Source organism: Mandrillus leucophaeus, unplaced genomic scaffold (assembly GCF_000951045.1).
Source record: "Mandrillus leucophaeus isolate KB7577 unplaced genomic scaffold, Mleu.le_1.0 Scaffold40, whole genome shotgun sequence".
NCBI lineage: Eukaryota > Metazoa > Chordata > Mammalia > Primates > Cercopithecidae > Mandrillus > Mandrillus leucophaeus.
The window spans coordinates 6,170,050-6,193,104 of NW_012104254.1; the positions used below are offsets into that span (position 1 = coordinate 6,170,050).

Sequence of the window (23,055 nt, forward strand, 5' to 3'; positions counted from 1 at the left end):
AACCATATGAGATCTTTGAGATCCCCTGAATGAATTTAAAAGGTTGAACTCTCTCTGAAGACAAATGACACATTGATTTATTTATTTTAACCTTTACTTTTCTTAAAATTATAGCAGTGTGTAGCTATGTGACTTTGGCCACATGGTTTGATATGGCCTGATATGGTTTGGCTTTGTGTGCCCTGCAAATCTCATCTCAAATTGTAATTTCCATGCTTCAGGGGAAGGGCCTGGTGGGAGGTGATTGGATCATGGGGGCAAATTTTCCCCTTGCTTTTCTTTTGATAGTGAATGAGTTCTCATGAGATCTGATCATTTAAAAGTATGTGGCACCTCCCCCTTCTCTCTCTCTCCTGCTCTGCCATGGTAAGATGTGCCTGCTTCCCCTTTGCCTTCTGCCATGATTGTAAGTTTCCTGAGGCTCCCTAGTCATGTTTCCTGTTAAGCCTGTGGAACTGTGAGTCAGTTAAACCATTTTTCTTCATAAATTACCCAGTCTCAGATAGTTCTTTGTAGCAGTGTGAAAACAGAGTAATACAGGTCCACAGACTAGAAAAAGAATCAACTTGCGGTGTTGGAGAACAGGACTTACAAATGTAAACATCCAAAATGGTAGTTAGTTAATATCAACATAAAAAGGGCTAGGTAATCAATCTGTCCTAAGAGACGGAATGTGTCTTAAGTGGAATATGCTACTGATAAGATTAAGGCACGTTCTCAAGTCCCACCTCATTTCCAAAATTCTGTCAACAAGAGGGCAATCTAAATGTAACACACTATCAATTTTGGTCTTGTAACATATTCATGCCAAATGCAAGCAGAAGAGTATTAGTTTGCATGGAGTATAGAAAAAATAATCAGAAGAGGAAGAATATGCAATATATTTTTTCTATCTCTGTCCTTGAGAGGGAAACTGGATCTTGAGGCACATATACTTGGTAGGTTTGCTTTAAGGTGAACCCTGTAGATACTAGATCTAGATCACATTCAACTAACATTTACTGAGCAGTTATTTATGCTCAAATTCCTGAACCAGAACCTTTATAGGTTCTATCATAGTTGGTAGAAGATATACATCCTTCATGGTAACTTTGAAATTTGTATTCTAGCTTTTCAGTATGTCTTATGAATTTGGTTCCTGTGAGTCAAATGGGTTTTGACTCATGCCAATGCTGATGGGTTCTGAGGTCATGTCTAGGCTAAATGGGAAAGAGAGTCTCACTGATTGCTGAAACAGGGCTGTCATGTCTGAACCCTGGGACTGGGAAGACAGAGTGAAGGCTTGCGTGCCACATATTGGCAATTCTAGTCCCTCAACACTTGCTGAATTAATAAAATCAAAAGTTAGGGATTAGACTCGAGTTCTTAATTGGCCCACCATGGTACAGTCATCCCAGAAGGTTCAGCTAACCATGAAACCTCAGTCTTTATCTCTGTCATTTCTTAACTCCAGTGACAACTACAATTAGGAATCCATATTCTATATGAATATATATGTGATACAGAGTTGTGTATCTTACTATATGCATGCTAGGATGGAATCCTACTTTAGAAAATAAGCTCTGTAAAGCACGTTTTGTTCACTGCTGTATCCTTAGGGCTTTAAACACAATAGTGCCCGGCACCCAGTAAGTGCTAAACTTGTGTAATAAATGAATGACTGAATGAATGAAATGATCACTGAATCCGGAAATCAACCAACCTTGGTTTAAATCCTGGCCCTGCCACTCACTAGACTTGTGATTTGGACAAGCAAAACTAATTTCTCCAAGCCTCAATTTTGTTATCTGAAAAATGGTCATACATGTCTAGCAGTGTTATGTGGATGAAATGAGCTAATATACCAAAAGGAATCTGGTACAGGTCTTTGAGTATAAATAAGTGTGCAGTCAATGTTGGTTGAATGTGATCTAAATCTAGTAGGCTTCCTAAAAGTCACTAGCAAACAGAAATTACAAAAATTTTCCTCTCTTTGTTCATCACAACTAAACCAATATCCAAACAACTTAGTTTAGGAGGTGCTGGGAATATTAAGGATAATTAAGCAACTGCAGTTAAGCTGAGATCTAAGACAAGCCTAACCTTCCAGAACCTGAAGGCATTACAAAATGGGCTGCACCCACATGGAAAACAGGGAGAAGCATTTTTGTTCAATTTTCACTAAATATGAATGTGAGCGGGCCACAGCCTTTAGAATTAGCACACATACCTGTATGTCTTTAGGTGGTATTTTCTATCTCTTATCATGTGAGGTGCTCGAGAGAGAATGGCATTTCGTAAAATTTTTCCAGCCCTGAGGATCTTCTCTGAAGGGACCTGGATTGTAATCAGGTGGAAGGAGGGGAGGAGAAAGAAGTGTTTATAGAAGGAAAACAAACCAAACAAATCCTGAAACCACTTTCCAATCTGACTCTGGCTTGGAAAATGTAACTCACTCAGTATGTTTACTTTGTTCACATGTGTGATATGTCACTGGTTTATGTTGAGAACTGAGACACTGCATACTTCCTGTCTCTAGAAAATGTATCAGAGGCTTCCTGATGTGATGCCCTGACATATGGATCACCTCCAGAGGTACTTAAGAAGCTAGCTCAATGGCTCATCAACCCACCTACATCCCATTACCTTGGTAATGGTGTTAGCAGGACGAAGAGGAACGTGAGGTTCAATGAGAGGTGTCTGAAAAATAAAATGTTAAAGCAAAAGAAAATTAAACAAAAAGTTCACTGAAGAAAATTATGGGTTGGGGGATAATAAGAAACATCAATTTTTTATAAAACTCAAAATAGAATTTAAAAAACAAGAGATAAATTCTGCCTAAAGAACTTGAATGGATAGGCATTCAAAGGGCAAAATTAGACCATTCAATTTGCCAACATTTAAATATAAATTATTAAAAATGAAAAACCAAATAGATAGGAATGATTAGATGTTTGTAGGCTTAATGAGAAGAGGAAATAAATATCTATTCAGAGCCTAACAAACATCAGAGCAGAGGAAAAAGCAAAACAAGATAAACATAAATAGAGATTAAAATGACCTGTCTCCAGGGGTGGGAAGAAAGTATTGATATGGGATGGAAATGAGTTATTTCATCTCTCTCTTGTGTAGTTAAGATTCTTCTTCTGCAATTTGAATTTTTAGAAATAAAGTTTTAATTTTTAAATGTGACTTCTTGGCGGTTCTATGCACTCAAGCTCCTACAGCCCACTGAGGCAGTTAGTACACTTCTCTTTCTTCTACTAAGCAGAAGAAAGTGTACAGAGTTCAGGATTCTGTGACTGTCAGATCAGCTCTAGGCTCCAGAGAAAATACATATGATTATCTACATTCTATTTTTTAGATAGATGGGGTCTTGCTCTGTTGCCCAGGCTGGAGTGTAGTGGTGTGATCCTAGCTCACTGCAGCTTCAAAGTTTTGAACTCCCAGGCTCAAGAGATTCTCCCACCTCAGCTTCCCAAGTACCTAGGACTACAGGCTTGCACCACCATGCCCAGTTAATTTTTTTCTGTAGAGATGGGGGTCTCGATATGTTGTCCAGGCTGGTCTCGAACTCCTGGCCTCAAGGGACCCTTCTGCCTTGGCCTCCCAAAGTGCTGGGATTATAGACAGGAGCCACAACACCTGGCCTATTAACCACATTCTTCAAATGGAGGTATTGAATGTAATCCCAGAAAAATTACTTCCACACAGCTACATATTAAGCCCTCTAGTCTTACGGAGACCCCTTCATTTTCTTGCTCTGAAATAATCTGGTAATGGTATTCCAAATGGTGGAGAAAAATTTATCCAGTCAAGGGGAGTGACAGAACCACCAATACAAGGCCATTTATGCCACTTCCAGAAGGTAAGAAAAGATGGCAGATTTATTTCTTCTGAGATTGTGGTAGGCAGAATAATTCTCCCCCAACAACAACAGAAAAAGTCTATGTCCTCATCCCTAGAACCTTCAAATATGTCAGGTTACACAGCAAAAGGGACTCCATGGGTATTTAGATTAAGTTAAGCGTCAAACCAAGGAGATCATCCTGGTGTTTCTAGCTGGGCCGAAGGTAAACATAAGGGGGCTTAAAAGATGGCAGAGGGAAGCAGAGAAGTCAGAACTGGCTTTGAAGATGAAAGATGCCAAGGGCCAAAGAATGAGAGCAGCCTCCAAAAGATGGAAAAGGAGAAAAACAAACAAAAGAGATTTCCCCTAGAACTTCCAGATGAACGCAGCCCTGCTGACACCTTATTGTGAGCCCAGTGATCCCCATTTCAGACTTCTAAACAATAGCACTGTTAGGTTATTAAGGTGTGTTTTAAACCACTACATTTGTGGTAATTTGTTATAGCAGTCATGGAAAACTGATGTAGAGATTATTATGCTTTGTACTAAAAACCCTACTGTTTGCAAATAGAAGCCATTACAGTGAAAATAAATTGATAAGTTTTCTCTCTAGTCCTAATAAAAAATTAATGGGGTAAATAAAGGCCAATATATAATATTGTACGTAGCTAAATACAAATATAGATGCATAAATATATACCTTTTTTATCAACAAGTTTCAAGTGGGTTGATGCTTTTGATTTATAATAGAATTAAGGAAAAAGAGAAAAGAATACTAAACTTTAAAATAACAGCATAGATAAGATACAGATGTATTTAGAATGGCTGAAATCTCACTGAACCAAATTATTTAAACATTTTCATCACCCTGCTGGCATCTAGCAGACTTTTTTCCCCTCTTGAAATCACTGTAGCACAGATGTCAAGCAATATTATAGTATTTTAGCAGCATACAGTTTACAACCAGCACAGATCAAGAAGTATCACTCTAGTCCAATTCAACAGTTGCTTTAAACACGGACTGATTTTGCCCTGAAATAGTCCATGCTCCGTTATGGCAGACCTACTGATGAAGACAGACTATGAGCTCACAGAGTCCCTGTACTTGAACCTAACACCTCAAAGAAGACAAGAAATCTTTGATGGCATATCACCCAGAGAAGCGTTCAAACATGCAAGACCATCATACACCAGGACCTTGAAAACATGCAGCTAAAACACACTACATATTTCTAAGTTGTGAGTTCCCAGGTTCTTAAGCCTCTCACCTCTTTTCATTACACAGGTTGGTTTACAGTCTAGGACTGAGCCTCACTGTATCAAATTGTAAAGACCTCTGGTTTGCTGAAAATAATAGAAATCCGTTTCTTCTTGTATTAGAGGAAAGAGGTGCAGATAGGTGTGGTCTAGAGTAAATGGGTATGGGATTCGTTTCTGAGTTCACCTTTTCTTTCCAATGAAAAACCTACTTTCCTTTGCAGTAATCTTTGAGAGGCTGCCAGAACCAAGGTCAAGAAGATGCCCATGCTTCTGGACTGGTGATAAGTGTTTATTCTTTGGTAGGTGCAATGAAACATTATTTGAAGATTGCATGTTTTAATTTGTTTCTAAAGAAATGGCTATATTTTAACAAAATGCTAACAAGTGGTACCTAGGCTACTTTATTTTGTTGGACAGCTCCCTTTCTGGTTCCTTGGAACCCTGAAAAGAAAGTGTTACTAAAGCAAGGAAGTATCAAGCTTCAACCAGAACTTTTTCTTTGATTTGCAACTTCTAAGGAGGTAAATGTACACAAGGTTGTCTTTTAGCTAGATAATCATAGTACCAGTTCCAGGACCAAGAGGGCATTTCATCTGTTGAAAGGCAGAATTCTCAGATCCTTCTCTGGCTCAAAGATTTTAGGTTTAGGGGCAACATGATGAATGGAGGATGCCTTGAGGAGGGGATGGTCCCTTTATTTAAATAAAACCTCTAAGGAACACATGCAGGGGCAAGCAGGGAAGGTTTTATTTTGAGGGAATAGGAATTTGTCTTTGAAAGGGACACTGTATTCAGTTAGGCAATATGCCACATCCTCAGAACTATGTTGACACATAGAAGTCAAATGCTTTGAGACAGAGGGCAAGCCTGACAGGCAGGCCACGTCCCTGGAAATAGTCACTGGCCAATGCCTGTTCAGGGACCCCTGCATTACAAGTGTTACTTTATTGCCTTTGTGTCAGATTATTTACTTCCTTTTTGGTTTCCCTTGGTTTTCAAGTAAAGTTTCTTTTGAGAATTCCACCTTAGCTGCACTGTAGAAAAATAAGGGAAAGAATGTCATTTTATGAATTCTTAGGTTAAACAGGAGAAGGAAAGACAAAAACATGGTGATATTTGTGAGAAGCAAAGAAAGCAAGCCAGCCCTAGAGGCAGGTTTACACATGCTGTGCACACATGCTCCTTTACATGTATCTCCTTGCTATATTCTGACTCCCATTGTTTATGGAGACAGCTAAGGCCAGAGACACCTAGGGACTTGCCTGTGCTCACACAGCCAATAACTGGAATTGCTGAGAGTAGACTCCAGGTCTATTTCACTCCAATGTCTCCATTACAGATACAATGACCCCATTCACCTGCGGTTTTCTTCTAGAGACATCTTGGCCCACCGTTTGGAAAAGTCTGTGATCTGTTTGATTCAAGTTATTGAGAAAATTGCATCTAAGCTGTTCTAGGTCATCAGGTATCAGACTTGATCTGATGAATTTCCAGCAATAAATACTCACAGTGACCTACTGAGATTACATATTAGCACCTGCATCATGCTTGGTCTCAATTAACTTTTTAAAAAGCAACCTTGTGGGCTGGGCGCAGTAGCTCACACCTGTAATCCCAGCACTTTGGGAAGCTGAGGCGGGTGGATCACGAGGTCAGAAGATCAAGACCATCCTGGCTAACATGGTGAAACCCCGTCTCTACTAAAAATACAAAAAAAATTAGCCGGGCGTGGTGGGGGCGCCTGTAGTCCCAGCTACTCGGGAGGCTGAGGCAGGAGAATGGTGTGAGCCCGGGAGGCGGAGCTTGCAGTGAGCCAAGAATGTGCCACTGCACCGCAGCCTGGGCGACAGAGAGAGACTCCATCTCAAAAAAAAAAAAAAAAAGAAAGAAAGAAAAAGAAAAGAAAAGCAACTTTGTAACAATAAAACAACATTTAGCATTGAGGGACTGTCCCATCAGGGCTAAGACAAATATACCAGGGAGAGGAGTAGCAGTCCAGTGCAACCAGGAGATGGAAACCACTCAGTGTATTTTCCACAGAGGGAATATAATGAGGGAAGTGTTGCACCGGGGGAGGAAAATTTCAGAAGCCAAATAGACCACTGTGAGAGGTAGTGCCAATATTGGCAAAGCAGGAGGCCCTTGAGCAAAGGGACAGAGGGAGAAGGAAGCATGACCAGGGCCTGAGCCAGGTGTCCTGGTGGGAGCTGGAACCCTGGAGGGTGTCCCAAAATCCTAGAGGTACTGCCCTGCCAGAGATGCCGCGGGACCACTGCTGAGAGGGAGGCAAGAGCCTCCCGCATCCGATCTCTTTCCAGCCAGAAGTCGGATAAATATGGAAAAGAATTTCATTTTATAAATGATTAGGTTAAATGGAAGAAGGAAAGAAGCAGCACTGCAGTATCCGTGAGATTCAAAGAAAGAAAACCAGCCCAAAGGCAGAACCAAAGGGCAAAGAGTTGATCCGAGGGCAGCGGCCCCAGGACCGGTACAGAAGAGTAGTTGCAGTGGCCTCAGGGCTGGGCAGGACTGCCACAGCTGCCACCCAGCCTTCTCACTCACTCCCCACACCATATCCTCCCGGGCACTCTTCCTGCTGAGCTCTAGGCAAGGCAGGAGGACAGCAGGACGGCACAGAGTAGGGGCTGCATTTGGCCTGCTGAGTTTGCTTCCTAGGGCCCCCTGTTTGGCCCTATAGCCAACACACGTATAACAAATGAGCCCTGAAAGGCATGGACCCCTCTCCAATGAAATTTTCTAGATTTTGACACATCAATCATGCGTTGATAAAAATTCTTCCTCCCTACCCGAGCATGAAAGAATCCAAATGGGGCTGTGACAATGTGATCCTAAAACAGTGAGGCAGGGAGGACAGATAAAGGCAGAGGCATTCAGCTTTCTTTCTGCTTTTCTTGGCTTTCTCCATGAAAGACTTCCCTCAGGACTGACTGTAATTGGTTTTTGTTTGTTTCTGGAAAGGGGATGCTCTTTCTACTGCCTTGTATTATGTTTATATTACTACTAAAAAGGAGAAACGGAGAGGGAAAATATTCCTTTTGGCACCAGAGCCAATACAGAAATACTAATCAGGTGAATGAAAACTATGAATTTAGCCTCCATTACAAGATGCACAATAACTCCCCGGTAGATTATAATGAGGTACAAGGCACTGTAATAGGCCTCACGAAAGACCATATTCAGACCCTTTTGAAAGGGGGTAATTCTTTTTCCTCAAGTACTTGCTCACAGAAGCCTTTTGCAAGGCACAGCATTTTAAACCAAGAGACAAGAATGACAAGCAAGATTGGGACACCACTCCTGCCAACCCAGTGCGGTAAAACGTCAAGCAAGTCCGTATCGAATCTGATTCAAGGATTTAATGAAGGTCTGTTGTGTGCAGAGCAGTGCATGAAGCTAAAGAAGGAGACTCTGATAAGGTAACTGGCCGAAATGGGCTCTTGGTCTTGTTGAAAAAGCCAAACTTCTATAGGTTAAACAATTACAAGACAATATGAGTCTAATAAATGCTGCAACATTTTGGATTTCAAATCCCCCTTTTCTTATTTCAGCTGAGAACATCTAGGAGGTAGAGAGCAGTATTCAGTGTTTTAGTGAAACTGATATACTTTTAGGAGCTATATTCCCTTGTTTTGGCATTTTTGAATAATATAACTAAGATCTTTGAAATGTATGTCTCATTCTTGTAATAATTATCATCAATGTCATCACTCTTTGGGGCCGCCCAGATGAAATTAAAATAAGGACTAAGTCAGACTCATAGGCAGATTTCACTACTCTGAATTAACTCTGTAAGTTTTTCCATTTGTGAAATAATGGAAAAATCATCTAGAGACTTCTTTGCCTTCCACTTGAAGGCTTCTTTTTCCTCCCCAAGTCTTTTCCCCTAAGTTCAAAATTGGCTTAGAGATTCCCAGTTTCAGCTTTCTCTTGTAAAGAACTTGACAGTTGTCACTTAATGGCCATGAAAATAATGATTGCTCTTGGGGTCCTCAGAGAAGTGAGGTTGCAAAGCAAACTGCCACCCAGAAATCTGGAGAGACAGGAGAATCCAGAGTCCCGACTGAGAGATTCGCTCACCTGGAAACCACAAACTGGTAAGAACACTTAAATGGTAGTCCTGATGATTGCTGGAGGCTGCATGTGGATTAGCTTGAGAGTGAGAAACTCCTGCGGATGGGCATTTTTAGCTGCGCCCCCACACTACGTGAATTTTACCTACTTCAACCCTACCCGTTTTACTTACTTCAACTCCTCATGAAGAGCCAAAAAAAGGGTCTCCTTGTGGCTCTGGCAAGGAGAGGGAAAGCATCATCATCGTGAAATACACTCAGAGCATTCACCATAATAAAGGCAGACTCTCCAGGGAAACGACTTTAGGAGTGTCTTATCTCATGGGGCAAAGTTCTCTGACTGTAGCCACTCTGGCCCACCAGCCATCTCCCTCAAGGGAAAAATTTGTCTTGACTGGTCAAAAGAATAAATGTCTTCTTTCTCTCTCCTTCATACACTAGTAGCAGAGAAGTGCAAGTAGAGACAGGTGGGATGGGAGATGCAGATCTCACCCTCACACCCCTACCCCACCAAATGCTGAGACCACCAGCCCATCCTCAGGGATTCAACTCCAACAAGAGCTGAACATTTAAAACATGTACATGACTAATCTTTAATAGCTGAAATAACATTTTAAAGGCCCAAAGTGACCAAACATTTATGGATTAAGGCTGAGGTGTTTTTGTGGTTGCTAAGTACCAGAAAGAAAGAAAGCATTAGACTCAACACAGTTAATAGTGGTCAGTGGGGGAAGGGGATTATTTCATGTGTATATTTCACTGAGTTGAAATATACTCTCTCTCTGTCTCTCTCTAGAGAGTTATTTGGTTGGTTTTAAATATATTATAACAATTGAGATTATATATTACATATATAAATATATAACAGTTATTTGTTATATTTATTATATAACATATTTATATATAATTCTCTCTATATATACAGAGATCATATGTATAGAATTATAGAGAATTATTATATATAAAATAAATAATAGATATTATATATAATACATAATAGATATAAAATAGATTGTATATTATATAAATGTAAAATATCTATAATAGATAGCTATTATATATCTATTTTAAGTGGCTCATAAATCGGGGTGCTGAAGCCTGCAGTGTGTCTCGGGCTGCAGGCTGACTATAAGAAGAGACAGAAGAATACAGAAGACTGCATGGTGAGTCTGTAAAACTGGACGAAGGAAGCACTTCCAGGAAAAAGGCTGCCTGGATGCCCCGTCAACTGGTCTGGGAGCACTGTTCTTAGCAGGTGCTAGCAAACGGTTCAAGTTTCTCTGCAACATACCCTAACACAGTGCTGCAAGATGGCATGTTTTTAGAATCTGTCAAACCCTAACTTATAGTGTAAGAGTGTTTCTGATTCCTTCTCGTGGAGAGAGGCAGCTTCAATTAGATGGTAATCTTTCTTTTAACATACAGGATCTTCTGAGGGTTTGCTTTCTAGGAGGTATGTCTATATCTGTTAGACACTCGTAAGCCAGATATTTAGAGGCAAAAAATAAAATGGTAACTTTAGAGAGGTCCCTGTTCTTACCAGTAAGAATGGTTCCCTTTGCGATCTTACAGAGTAGTTCATTTTTTCCTTACAAATTGGCTTGATCGAGCCTTGATTTTCTTATAATGGCAATACCAACATATTACTATGAAAACTGCATTTGAATAGTAGAAGCTGAGAGATGTACACAAGCCAACGATAATATTCCACAGAGGCCACTGCCCATTATGGTGTGTCTCCCCTTACAAGTGTGATTTCTATGGAAACATAAACTCTGAAAAGGAGTCCTCAACCCCTGTTTCCTCCTTCTTTTGCAAATCTAAGCCTTGGCCTCATCATTCACCCTTGTTTCCAATATGAGAAATTCTGAAAACAAAGTCCAAATCTGGGAATAATGTGTTGAGCGCTTTTTGGCAATAAGATGAATGTTAAGATTTTGAAGACATGGTTCAATTCTGGATTGGCACTTACTAGCAAAAGGACTGGAACACTATGACATTTCCCTTTATAATCTCAAATTAAAAAAAAAATAGTCTGGTGTGGTGGCACATGCCTGCAGTCCTAGCTACTGGAGAGACTGAAGCAGGAGGATCACCTGAGCCCAGAAGTTTGAGGTTGCAGTGAGCCATGATTGTGTAAACTACCATGCCTGGCTGGAATTTTCATTTAAATTAAAAATTTTAAATTCTGTTCCTAAATTTCATTAGCTACATTTCAAGTGCTCCATAGCCACTTGTGCCTGATCCAACCCTTGATTATCCCTTGCAGAGAGATCATGATCCCGTCCTAGGAGGTGTGTATGCTTCCATCCCCTGCCATCCCTGCCCCAACATCATCAACTCCATAGCCAGATGATCCTATAAAAACAGATCAGATCATGTTGCCCCAAACCCTCCAATGGCTTCTCTTCCCACTCCCAGTGAAAGCCAAACTCTATAGTCTACAGTGTAACTGTCTGGCTCCTTGCAACCTCTGATCTTACTTCTGCTCTCTAGTCCTCTGCTTAGGCCACACCCTCTCTTCCTTTTGCCCGGATGCTCTCTTCCCAGACAGCCCCATGGCTCACACCCTCACTTCTTTCAGGTCTCTGCTCAAACACACCTTCTTGGAGAGGCCTGCTCTATCCATTCTATAGGATATTGTATCCCTGCCCCAAATCTGGCACTCTTTACCCCTCTTGCTATAGGATTTATCATACTTGACATTCTACGCTCGTTTCTTACCTGTTTTCTGTACTGAAACGTTAGCTGCATTCATGCATGACAAGAACCTTGTTTTGCTCACTGTTCTACCCCAGTTCTTGGCATACAGAACTACTCAAGGATTTATTGAATGAATGGAAGAATTTCTTCATTGATTCATTCATTCTAGCTGACTTCATGGTAGGTGACCAAAGAGAAAACTGAGAGTAACTTATGTGTTCAGGTATATGAAGGGATGTTGGGAGCAAACTGACTAGGTGTTTCCACTGCACTGTGGTGTGAAGAATCGGGTTCAATGAGTTGCAATTGAGTGAAAACTTACTGACAGAGAGGAATACTAAGTAATTCCCCTCTTCCCAGTCCTTTGTTTTTTAAAATGGACTGGGTTTTGTGTCTGATAAAATGATGCACAAATAATCAGTGCTTCGCAAATTTTAATGACTGCATGAAGCCTACGGGGATCTCATTAAAACGCAGATTTTGGTTATGTTGGTCTGAGATGTTACCTAAGATTCTACATTTCTGCCAAGTGATGTCGATGCTGCTGGTGTGGGAACCACACTTTGAGCATCAAAGAATTGGATGGGTATCAGTAGAACCCTATGGATCTATAACTTCATAATCCTTACTAACGTGAGCATTTCCAAAGTTGGATTTAGTCAATATAATCATAAGGTCATCACTCTAACAACATTTATGTTATCTAAATAAGCCAATATGTTTTCCAGTTAAAGGAATTACTGTGCAATCACATTTGTCTTTATTTTTGGAATACTCAAGTACCTTACAGGAAAATCAAATACTTACAATTTATTAAAGAAAATGCATTTGGCCTTTAGGAGTATTTGAATAATATACTTAATATTCACAAATAACACACTTCAAACTTTGTAAATTACAAATAAACTACCTCAACCAAATTCATTATATAAACATTTCATAAGGTTTCCAAGAATAGATAAAAATACAACATAATCCTTACATTACCCTCCTAAGAGAATCAGGAAAAAAAATCACACTCCATATTTATGAAATTTAATAATAATTTATGAAATTAGTATTTGAAAATGAAGGAAAATGTTTACATGTGAATTTAAATCTCAATAGTGTGATTTCAGTATTTCCTGAATGGATCAATCTTTATCCTTATTCTAACTAGTTGAGGCAGAAGAGGGTCACTTTGGCCAAGCCCTACGGCCCCCGCCACTTGGTACCACTGAGACTCCCAAAGTGCACACATTGGACCCCAGAAACCCAGCCCCTCCCCTACTGCCCTCATCAAGGAATTGGATTCTGTAAAGGATGGCAGAGTGTGGGTCACAAGCTTGGGCTTTAATTGTGTTCAGGAAAGCCAGATTTCTAAAGCTTGAAAAATTCCAATCAAAGTTAGCATTCTCTCCCCACCAGAAGAGATGGCTACTAACCCGGGATGTTAAAACCTAAGTATAGAGAATAAATTTATAAATATTACAAGCATGCATATTTACAATTGACATCTAACAAGATTACAACTATCTTAGATACCCTGATAGAAAGGCAAGTTTCTGTTTCTTAAAACTTTGAAAGTTTTTTCTCAAGTCCATTGGGCATACAGTAGATACATCCTTTAAACTATGTCACAGTAACAAATTTACAATAACATCCTATAAATAATAACATATAATGATTTACCATGTTATGTAATTCTAGTTTGAATAAAAATACATGTGCAAACGTTAGTTTATTTCATGGACATTTGAGAATGTCATCTGTTGTGCTCAGCTGATTTATTAGAGTTCAAAGGATACTATTCTGGTAAATGATGCTACGTTAATCATAATCCTAGGTTTGAGTTACAAGATGTTTAAAAATGAGATTGGCTCAATTAGAGACACACCTACTGAAACAATCTGAGAAGCTATAGAAACTGCTTTAAAAAATACAGCACACTACAGGTGACTTTTCTCATCCATGGTGCTTTGAAGATTCATAATCAATGCATCAGATGAAACACCTGAAAGGGAGATTAGTGATCGGGTTAGGGTATTCTTGATTTTCTCGATTTTGAGGGATCTATGGGATATATTTCTGCCAGACACCAGTCATATCCTGAGTGCACCCTCAGGACCTCTCTGCATTTCCTGAATCTCTGTTACAGTACATATTTCATTGCTTACACCACAGTTATTGATATATTTGTTTCTCCAAGTACCACATGAAGTCCTTAAAATAAATAATTGTGTCTTTGTTACCTCCAAATCCCTGTGGTGCTTTGTGCATACAGATTGTTCATTAAATATTTATTTGATTAATATGCAGAAAAATCTCTGAGGAGTTTTTAGCTAGAAGTGGCATGAAAAGAATTTTTCCTCTTTTCATTTCTGAAATTCCAGTTTTGCTCTTCATGGTTAGATATCAAAAAGCTAAGTTTATTGGATATTGGAAATTAATTTGTGAACTATTTTACTTTTGCTTTTTCCTTCCTAGGAATAACATTTCCCTTCAGTTCAAATCTGTACTAAGGTATTTTAGGTTGGACAGAAGATATATTAATTTCTTTCTTTTTAAGAACTTTTAAGTTCAGGGGTACATGTGCAGGTTTGTTATATAGGTAAACTTGTGTCATGGGAGTTTGTTGTACAGAGTATTTCATCACCCAGGTATTAAGTCCAGTACCCATTAGTTATTGTTCCTGATCCTTTCCCTCCTCCTACCCTCTACCCTACAATAGGCCCCAGTGTGTGTTATTCCTCTCTATGGGTCCATGTGTTCTCATCATTTAGCTTCCACTTGCAAGTGAGAGCATGCGGTTTTCTGGTCCTGCATTAGATGATGGCCTCCAGCTCCATCCATGTTCCTGCAACAAGGACAGGATCTCATTCTTTTTTATGGCTGCATAGTATTCTTTGGGAAAACACATTAATTTCAAGTGGACACCTTTATATTTCCTTTAGATCAAGGAAGTTCTAGAAAACAGATTGTCCTGGAGCCTGAAAACATTCTTTTCCACCATCTTGACTTCTTCTTATTTTTACCTTAATAGACACAAAACCAGTTTTGAGTCTTCGTTGTTTTGATAAGTATTTCTGATTATTTTTAGGGCAGTTTTAAGAATTACCTAAAAGTTATGGTATGCACATACATATATCTAAAATTGTGCTTATAGTTTCAGAGGTTAATGGACTTCTGGAAGTCCATATATAGAACCTAAATCTGAACACCTCAGAAATCTACTGCCACATAAAAGCCCAACAAAAATGTACATACATTCACTAAAAGACATATACTAAAATGTTCAGAGTAGTGCTATTCACCATAGCCCACCACCAACAGAATGAACAATACATCGTGTAGTCCCATAATGGAATGAGAGGAAACAATTCACACCTGCATGCAACAATGTGGGTACATCTCATAAACCGAATGCTGAATGAGAGAAGCTGGATACAAAAGGCACACACCAGATGATTTCACTGATATAAAGCAAAAAATCAGATTACTATACTCTTAGAAGGCAGGATAGTGGGGAGTGGCTAGAAGGAAACATGAGGTAGGCTTCTGGGGTGGTGGTGACATTCTGTTTCTTGATCTAAATGCTGTTTATATGACTGAATTTGTGAAAATGTACTGACCTAAATGATGTGTGCACTTTTTTTTACATGTATATTCTATGCTTTAATGAAAACTCAGAAGAAAAAGTCTGATTTAGAACTTCTCATCAAAAAAATTTAAGAAAGTACTTACCAACCCTCCATTATACAAATGAGGCATACAAAAAGGTAAAGGAAACCTTGGAATTTTGAAGTTTATAAAAACATTTGAGTAGCACTTGCTCATATGTAATCCTGATCTACAGCCCAACACGCAGCAATTTTCCTTTGGGAATGACTCGAAGGAGAAAAGGGAATGCGTATATGCTTGTATGCATGAAAGACACCCAGAAAAAAAATGTTACCACCACCAACCTCCACAGAGGGGAGTCTTCAGGAGGAGGTCACCTGGCTAGACAGTGAGCCTAGCAGAGCACGCAGCATTTTTAGTAATATTCATTCCTTCAGTGATTCTGGAAATGTCTAAGAAAACTGATGGCAAATGTCAACTATCTACTACTTAAAATACCACCAACACCCTCAAAAGTATGTAAACACATGAAAAATCAAAACAAGAAAAGTATTGAAGTTCATATGTCATTAAATGTTTTATAGCTATTTTATTTAAATACTAGCTATACCTGCCAAAGCATATATTTTCCTAGCAGATCACAGAATAAAATATTAATGCATCCTATTTATTCACATATTTCATTGCAAATATAACACAATCACATTCTTCCTAGATTTAACACTTAGGAAGCCCAATGATTTGAGTCTTAACAACAGACAGCTGTCAGCAGCCAACCATAAACTTCTGGAGGTACAAGCTGAATGTCAAGTCTCAGAAATTCTCACAAACACTTTTAGGCAAAGTATTAAATTCAAAATAAGTGAAGCACATTTAATGATATATGTTGCAGAATCTCTACAGTTAACTTTTTAAGTTAAGGTAATGAACAGTCAGAAAGTGCATACGGTTTTATAGGCAGTCGTTACCCACTTGTCACCTGTCAGTGTCAGCACTGATAAATCGGCAGGTAGGGCTTCCGAAGGTCAGAGGGATGCTCACGCCTCCTCTGTTGGCTGGCCCAAACCGATGAAAGGCACATCCAGTAGAACCCTTTTACATATACACAAGTATTTTATAGAGCCAGAAGGTTTGTGTTGGGGGAAGAAGAAGGGAAGGGCAACAGTTGTCCAGGGTGGTTCAAGGAATCTTCCCAGAGAAGGCGGGATTTGAACAGGGTCTTTAGGATGAACAGGGTTTGACAGTGAGGGAGCAGAGTGGAATTGGAGGCTGGAGCCAAAGTCACACAGGCAGGAGTTTAGGTATTGCAAGTCGCCTAGTCTGGCTGTAGCTTACAGCTGGAGTTGGGAGGAGGTGAGAGATAGTGTAGGAAGAGTATATGTGATGATAAAAATTCACCATTGTTAAGAATAGACACAGAGAATCAGATTACCAATTGTAGTCAAGGCATACACTCAGGTACAGGTTTTTACCTTTTCCTATTTTTCCATTACAAAATAATGCATGCTCATTGGAAATTATAAAAAAGTTTAATCTTCCAAAACCAACTACTCAAAGATAATTGTGTTAATATTTTGGAATATTAATATTTAGCCCCTGTTTCTAATTGTGGGTTTTGTTTTATTTTTAACTGAAGTGTAATCATACTCCACATAAAATTTTGTATCTTTCCTTTTTACATAATGCTAAACCATAAGCAATGTTACATGTTGCTATAAACTCTTTGTAACCATTAAATTTCCTTTAAATGTATACAGCATAATTTAACGATTTTTTTTTGTCAATGTGTCTTTAAGTTTTTAATGATTTGCTAGTAGTATTAATATGCTATGAACTTAGGCCAAAAGTTTCCCTTACCCACTCGTATTTGGACTTATCTTCTCAGAATCAATTCCCTGAAATAGAAAATCCAGGCCATGGATTATGGTTCCAAATGCATATTGATAAATTATGAATCTTGCATTGAAGGTAACTTTGGATGAGATATTTCTTCTGAATAAACTCTTAGAAAAGTGTTCTATCTTTGGCTGCTTGAACATAGCCAGTGTCTTTATTAAGACTAATACATATTAATGTGGAAGAAATAGATCAATTAAGACAAAAATGTCCAACAGAAAAACACAAATACATTCTCTTAATATTTAAATGCATGCTATGTAAACTGCCTTAGGCCATCATTTTAATAGCATAGTAACTCCCAGTTGGGAAAGGTAAAATAATTACCATGAAAAAAAGAGGTCTTTGTCCTACACTTTGAATTAAAAATAATGCACTCAATTGACTTTTGTATAGTCCTCTGCATGTGAGTGTATTTATCCGTATTGATTGAAAATTTTAAAAGATTTTTTTCTACCTCAAACAATCTAGTAGGCAAAAGCTACAATAAACAAAACTTTAGTACAAATACAGGATAAGAATATGCAAACAAATAACTCTGATAACCTTTAAGGACTCAGAAACCTGAGAGCAGTAGTATATTTGATCTAGGTTCGGCAACATTCCTGGAATAGCAAAAACCTATTGATGTTTTCAAGAAACCTTTTAAGCCTTTGCAAAGCTCATCAAAACAAACATGATCAAAGTCCTAAAAGCATACCATATAAAATATGGAAGCAAATCAGAAAAGTAGCATACTACATAAAACATGAAGTTCATTTCAGATCAGGTTCATAAACCAGGTTCCCTAAACATAGTTTTGTTTTCTTTCATCATCAAGTTGCCCTAGTACAGATGATGGTTTCAATTAGATATGCCAACAGTATTCTAAAAGGCCAAAGAAATAAGTAGCATGATATATTAAGCTCTAAAATTTGATTTCACTCATATTTTCCTCCCTTCCCCTTTCTGTATTTTTCTAATTTTCAAGAACGTGTATAAGAAGAAAAAAACAAAAACCCTACAATAAAGAGCTGATGGAGGCTCACGCATGCTTTAGAAACCTGGCACTTCTACCTGGAGGTCACAGGTTTTTTATTCCAAGTAATTTGAAAGGCTTTAGACATACTTAACTGCAAGTACAATGAGAAGGAATCAAATGCTATCGTGTTCTTTTATTGACTAGGAACTTAAACTGTGGACATAATTTTTTTGGAAGTACGACGAGGATTATAGCTCACCCTCAGGACAGAGTTTCACAGTATCTCTTCGAGAAAGGGGAAATGTTTGGCTGCAGATGACACAACTACAACAGCCCCTTGACTAAAGCTTTCAGGCAGACTGGGGTTAATCACTATAAGAGTAGCCTGTTTTGAGAGAAAGCTCCAAGTATCTCGATCCCATCTGCTTCCCTTACGTGAGACTCCAGATTCTGGAAGGGTTGGGTTTTGCAGCCATGAAACAGAAACAGCTGAAGTGTGGGAAGGTAGTCAGTCATGACTCGCTGTGCTGGGACACAGGCCCACCCTGCGCACTTGCCCAAGATAATAAGAGGACGCCACTGCTTACCTGTTTTCTTGCCTCTCTCTCTACCTAGCATGGAAACACTACAAATCTCTGCTTTGTGCCCCTCAGAACTTTAAAAATGGTGGGCTGTATTTTCAAGCAAATGTCTTCCAAACAAAGGCAGAACTTTCAATACATTACTGTCTTATCACATAAACCTAAAAGGATTATTGAGACCTGTCAGTTTCCTTCTATTTTTCTACAGCGAGGCTCCTCCCAGGATGCAGACTGGCAGCCTGAGATGTTCCCATGTTTGTAGCTACAAGTGAGGAAAACCTGTTCCATGCAATTTAATCTATGTATTAAGTGTTTTTATTTTAAAATTTCATAAGTAAAATGCCTCAGGTGATTGCAAATACCATAAATAATTGATCTATTATTAGCTGGTAATATCATTGCATTTTCTTACTCCAGTAGCCATTTGGAGAGCTATTTCTCTCTAATTATCATTAGGAGGTTAACCTTGTGATCTTACCATATTTTTAAAGAATAAGTTGGGAACCTTTATGAAGATATAGAACAGAGTGAACTCTGAGAGGATATGGTTCATGCAACAACCGTTCTCAGGTTATGGAAGCAAACGCATATGCAAGCAAAAACAGCGGGTGAGAGGCAAGACAGTGAAAGGGTTTTCTTGTCTGATTTTGGGTTGTGAGGCAGGGGAAGCCATTCCATTCTCTTCTCATTTGTTTAGCGTGCTTCAGCACAGGAATCCAGAGGCAGGGAAGCCAAAGATTTGAAGTATGTTCTGAAGACAAAGGAAGGTTTGTGGATTTCTCCTATAAGAGACTATTCCAGGCCCAGGCGAGGATAAGAACAAACATTTATCAAACGCTGTGTGCTAAGTGCATCACATCAGTTATCTTACTGAATACTAACAACAACCCTTTGATAAGCTCTCATTATTCCCATTTCACAGATGAGGAAACTGGCAGCTCTGGGATAGGAACTCTCTGGTTAACCACGTGCACCTACTGTCTGCTGTCCTCTGAGGAAAGTGTCCTTGCTTGCCTTCCCGTAAAGTAAAGGCGATTCTCTAAAAAGAGCCATTCTGATCATGTCATTTTTCTAGTTAAACACAGTGCCTCCCCATTCTTCTTGGAACAAACCCAAACTCCTTACCACTGCTTTAAAGTCTCTTCAGAATGTCACCTCTGCCTGCCTCTCCAGCCTCAGTGGCTCCCTTGTTCCTATTGTCCAGAATGGTTTTTAGCTTCTCAAATACGCCAAATGCTTTTGTTTTGGAGGTTTTGCCCAATCTGTTCCCTCTGCCTAAAACATGTGTTCCCCTCCCTTTTCCTGACTTCTCCATCCTTCAAGCCACACCAAAGTGTACCTTCCTCAGACAGTTCTTCCCAAGCTCTCTAATACACACTTCTGAAGCTGCAGTGTCCAGTGCAGTGGCCACCAGCCAGATGTGACCTCTGCACCCTTGAAACACAGCGAGTCTGAAGTGAGATGTAAGCATGCAAACACGTGCCCAAGTATGACGATGGAGAACAAGAAGCATGCAAAATATATCAGTAACATGTTTTATTCATATATTGGTTATATGTTGAAATGAGAATATTTTGGATGTGTTAGGTTAAATAAAAATACATTATTAAAATTAATTTTACCTCTGTTTACTTTTTTAAAATGTAGCAATTAGAAAATTTTAAATTACACATGTATCTTGCATCCTATTTTTGCTGGACCATGCTGTGACAGAGCATTCTGCACTTCCCTTTGGTAACACACATTACAGTTGTAATTACTTGGTTACTGACCTTTTTTTTGTTTTTTTTACCAGACTCTAAGATCTAAGCAGGAGGACCATGTTTGTCTTATTCCACTGGTACTCCAGTGTTGAGGCACCTGGCATATAGCGTGGCTAAATGGAGTTGTTGAAACAATAAAGGCTCATTAAAGGCAGACATCCGTTAGGAAAAGGGGAGCAGCAAAATGCTGTCTCCTTTAGCAAAATAGTAACGTGGCCCTTTAATCTTAGAGAGGAAGAAAGCAGATGGTGGTTCTGAATTTGAGCTAAGATAATTTAAAAATATATTACCAGAAGTTTTTGAGACCTATTGCAGAACATGGTGACTCCAGTTAATATTAGGTAATTGTGGTGCAAAAGTAATTACAGTTTTTGTTATTACTTTTAATGACAAAAATCGCAATTACTTTTGCACCAACCTATTGTGAATTTTAAGATTGCTAAGAGAGTAAATTTCAAATGTCTCATCAAAAAAAGAGATATGTTAATTAGCTTGATTTAATCATTCCACATTGTATACATATATCAAAATATCACATCATACTCCATAAATATCTGTAATTATTACTTGTCAATTAAACTCTCTGAAAACTGCAAAGCACCATTAAAAGAATATATGACCAGACATATAAATGAGAGGAATCAATTTTATCTTGTTTATAATTTAAAAAAAAACTTGTTGAGCGCATACTATGTCTCAGGTACTGTGCTGTGTGAACTTTATATGTGTGTTCTTATTTAATCCTCAGGACGAAGTGAGGAAGTAGATTCTATTATTATCAACCCATTTTTCAGATGATGAATCTGAGTCTTAGTTTAAGTAACTTGCTCAAGGCCACATAGCTGAGAAGTGGCAGGGCCAGCATTGAGCTCAAGCATTCAGCTTGCAGTCTCCTTGCTGGTTTACTGCTATGAATGTACTGCCATAATACGGCTTCCTCAGAAAGTGTAAAGAGAAATCTCTGCCCTTAAACACAGGTTCTACCCTAACTCTCCTAATCATTGACTTTTCAAAAGCCTTAATAATGATAATCAAAAAAGCATTTTATCAAGTGCTTACTCTTTGTCAGACATGGCAATAAGAACTTTCCATGGATTATGTTATTTATTTTTCACAATAACTTCATGAAGTGAATATTTTTCATCTTTATTGAGAAAATAATAAAACTAAAGAATAGTGAAATTAGAAACAACCAAAGTGTACAACATTATACAAATGGTTAAATAAATGATACTGCACCAGAATTAAGGAATATTTTGCCAGCATTACAAATAATGCTTCATGGAAGATTTAAGAAATATGGTAAAAATGATTACATTAAAAACCTAATAGCAAGAGTATTCTTTCTCCCCATTCCTATTGAATATCATACTGGAAAGTCCCACCTTGTGCAACAAGATGAGAGAAATAAAGAAAAAGCACACAGATTGAACAGGAAGAAATCAATCTGTCTTTACTTGCAGATGACATGATTGTCTATATAGAAAATTCCAAAGAACTCCTGGAACTAATAAGCAAGTATAAGGTCAGAGGATACAAGGTCATGTACAAAATACCAATTGTTTTTCCATATATCAGCAATGAACAATTGGAATTTGAAATAATAAAATACCTCTTAGAACATCATCCCTCCAAAATAAAGTACTTTGTATTAATCTAACAAAACATGTATAGGGCATATATAGAGATAACTATGAAACACTGACGAAGAAAATCAATGAACATCTAAATAGAGACATATTCCATGTTCATAAATTACCAGACTCAATACTGTTAAGATGTCAGTTCTTCTCAGCTTGATCTATAGACCCAATGAATCCCAACTGAAATCCCAGGAATCTATTTCATAGATATATAGACAAACTGATTCTGCAATTACTGGAAAGGTAGAGGACCTAGACAGAATACTGTATTATGCTGTTCTTGCATTGCTATAAAGAAATACCTGATACTGGGTAGTTTACAAGAAAAGAGGTTGAACTGGCTCATGGTTCTGCAGGCTGTACAGGAAACACAGCGGAATCTGCTTATGCGGAGTCCTCAGGGAGCTTTTACTCATGGTGGAAGGTGAAGTGGGAGCAGGCACTTCACGTAGAAAAAGTAGGAAAAAGGGACAGAGAGTTGCTGGGAGGTGCCACACTTTTAAATGACCTGATCTCATGAGAACTCACTATGACCAAGACAGCACCAAGCCATGAAGAATCTGCCCCCATGATCCAATCACCTCCTACCAGACCTCACCTCGAACATTGGGGATTACAATTCAACATGAGATATGGGCAAGGACAAACATCCAAACTATATCAAATAGTCAACACAACACAGAAGAAAAAGGTGGAGGACTCATGCTACCTAATTTCAATAATAATAT

General features: G+C 38.7%; 1 protein-coding gene across 6 annotated transcripts in view; it reads right to left on the minus strand.

The window, feature by feature from the left end:
- The window catches only part of RAPGEF4 (Rap guanine nucleotide exchange factor (GEF) 4), a 308,011-nt gene that overhangs the window by 89,055 nt on the left and 195,901 nt on the right, over positions 1–23,055 (minus strand). For 4 of the 6 annotated variants that reach the window (XM_011991906.1, XM_011991905.1, XM_011991907.1 and 1 more), the window contains 2 exons: positions 2,626–2,679; positions 2,210–2,316 (listed from right to left, as the gene is read on the minus strand). In XM_011991906.1, the coding sequence (XP_011847296.1) occupies positions 2,210–2,316; positions 2,626–2,679 (161 nt within the window). The remainder of the gene's footprint in view (positions 1–2,209; positions 2,317–2,625; positions 2,680–23,055) is intronic. The other 2 variants (XM_011991909.1, XM_011991910.1) reach the window with 1 other exon arrangement.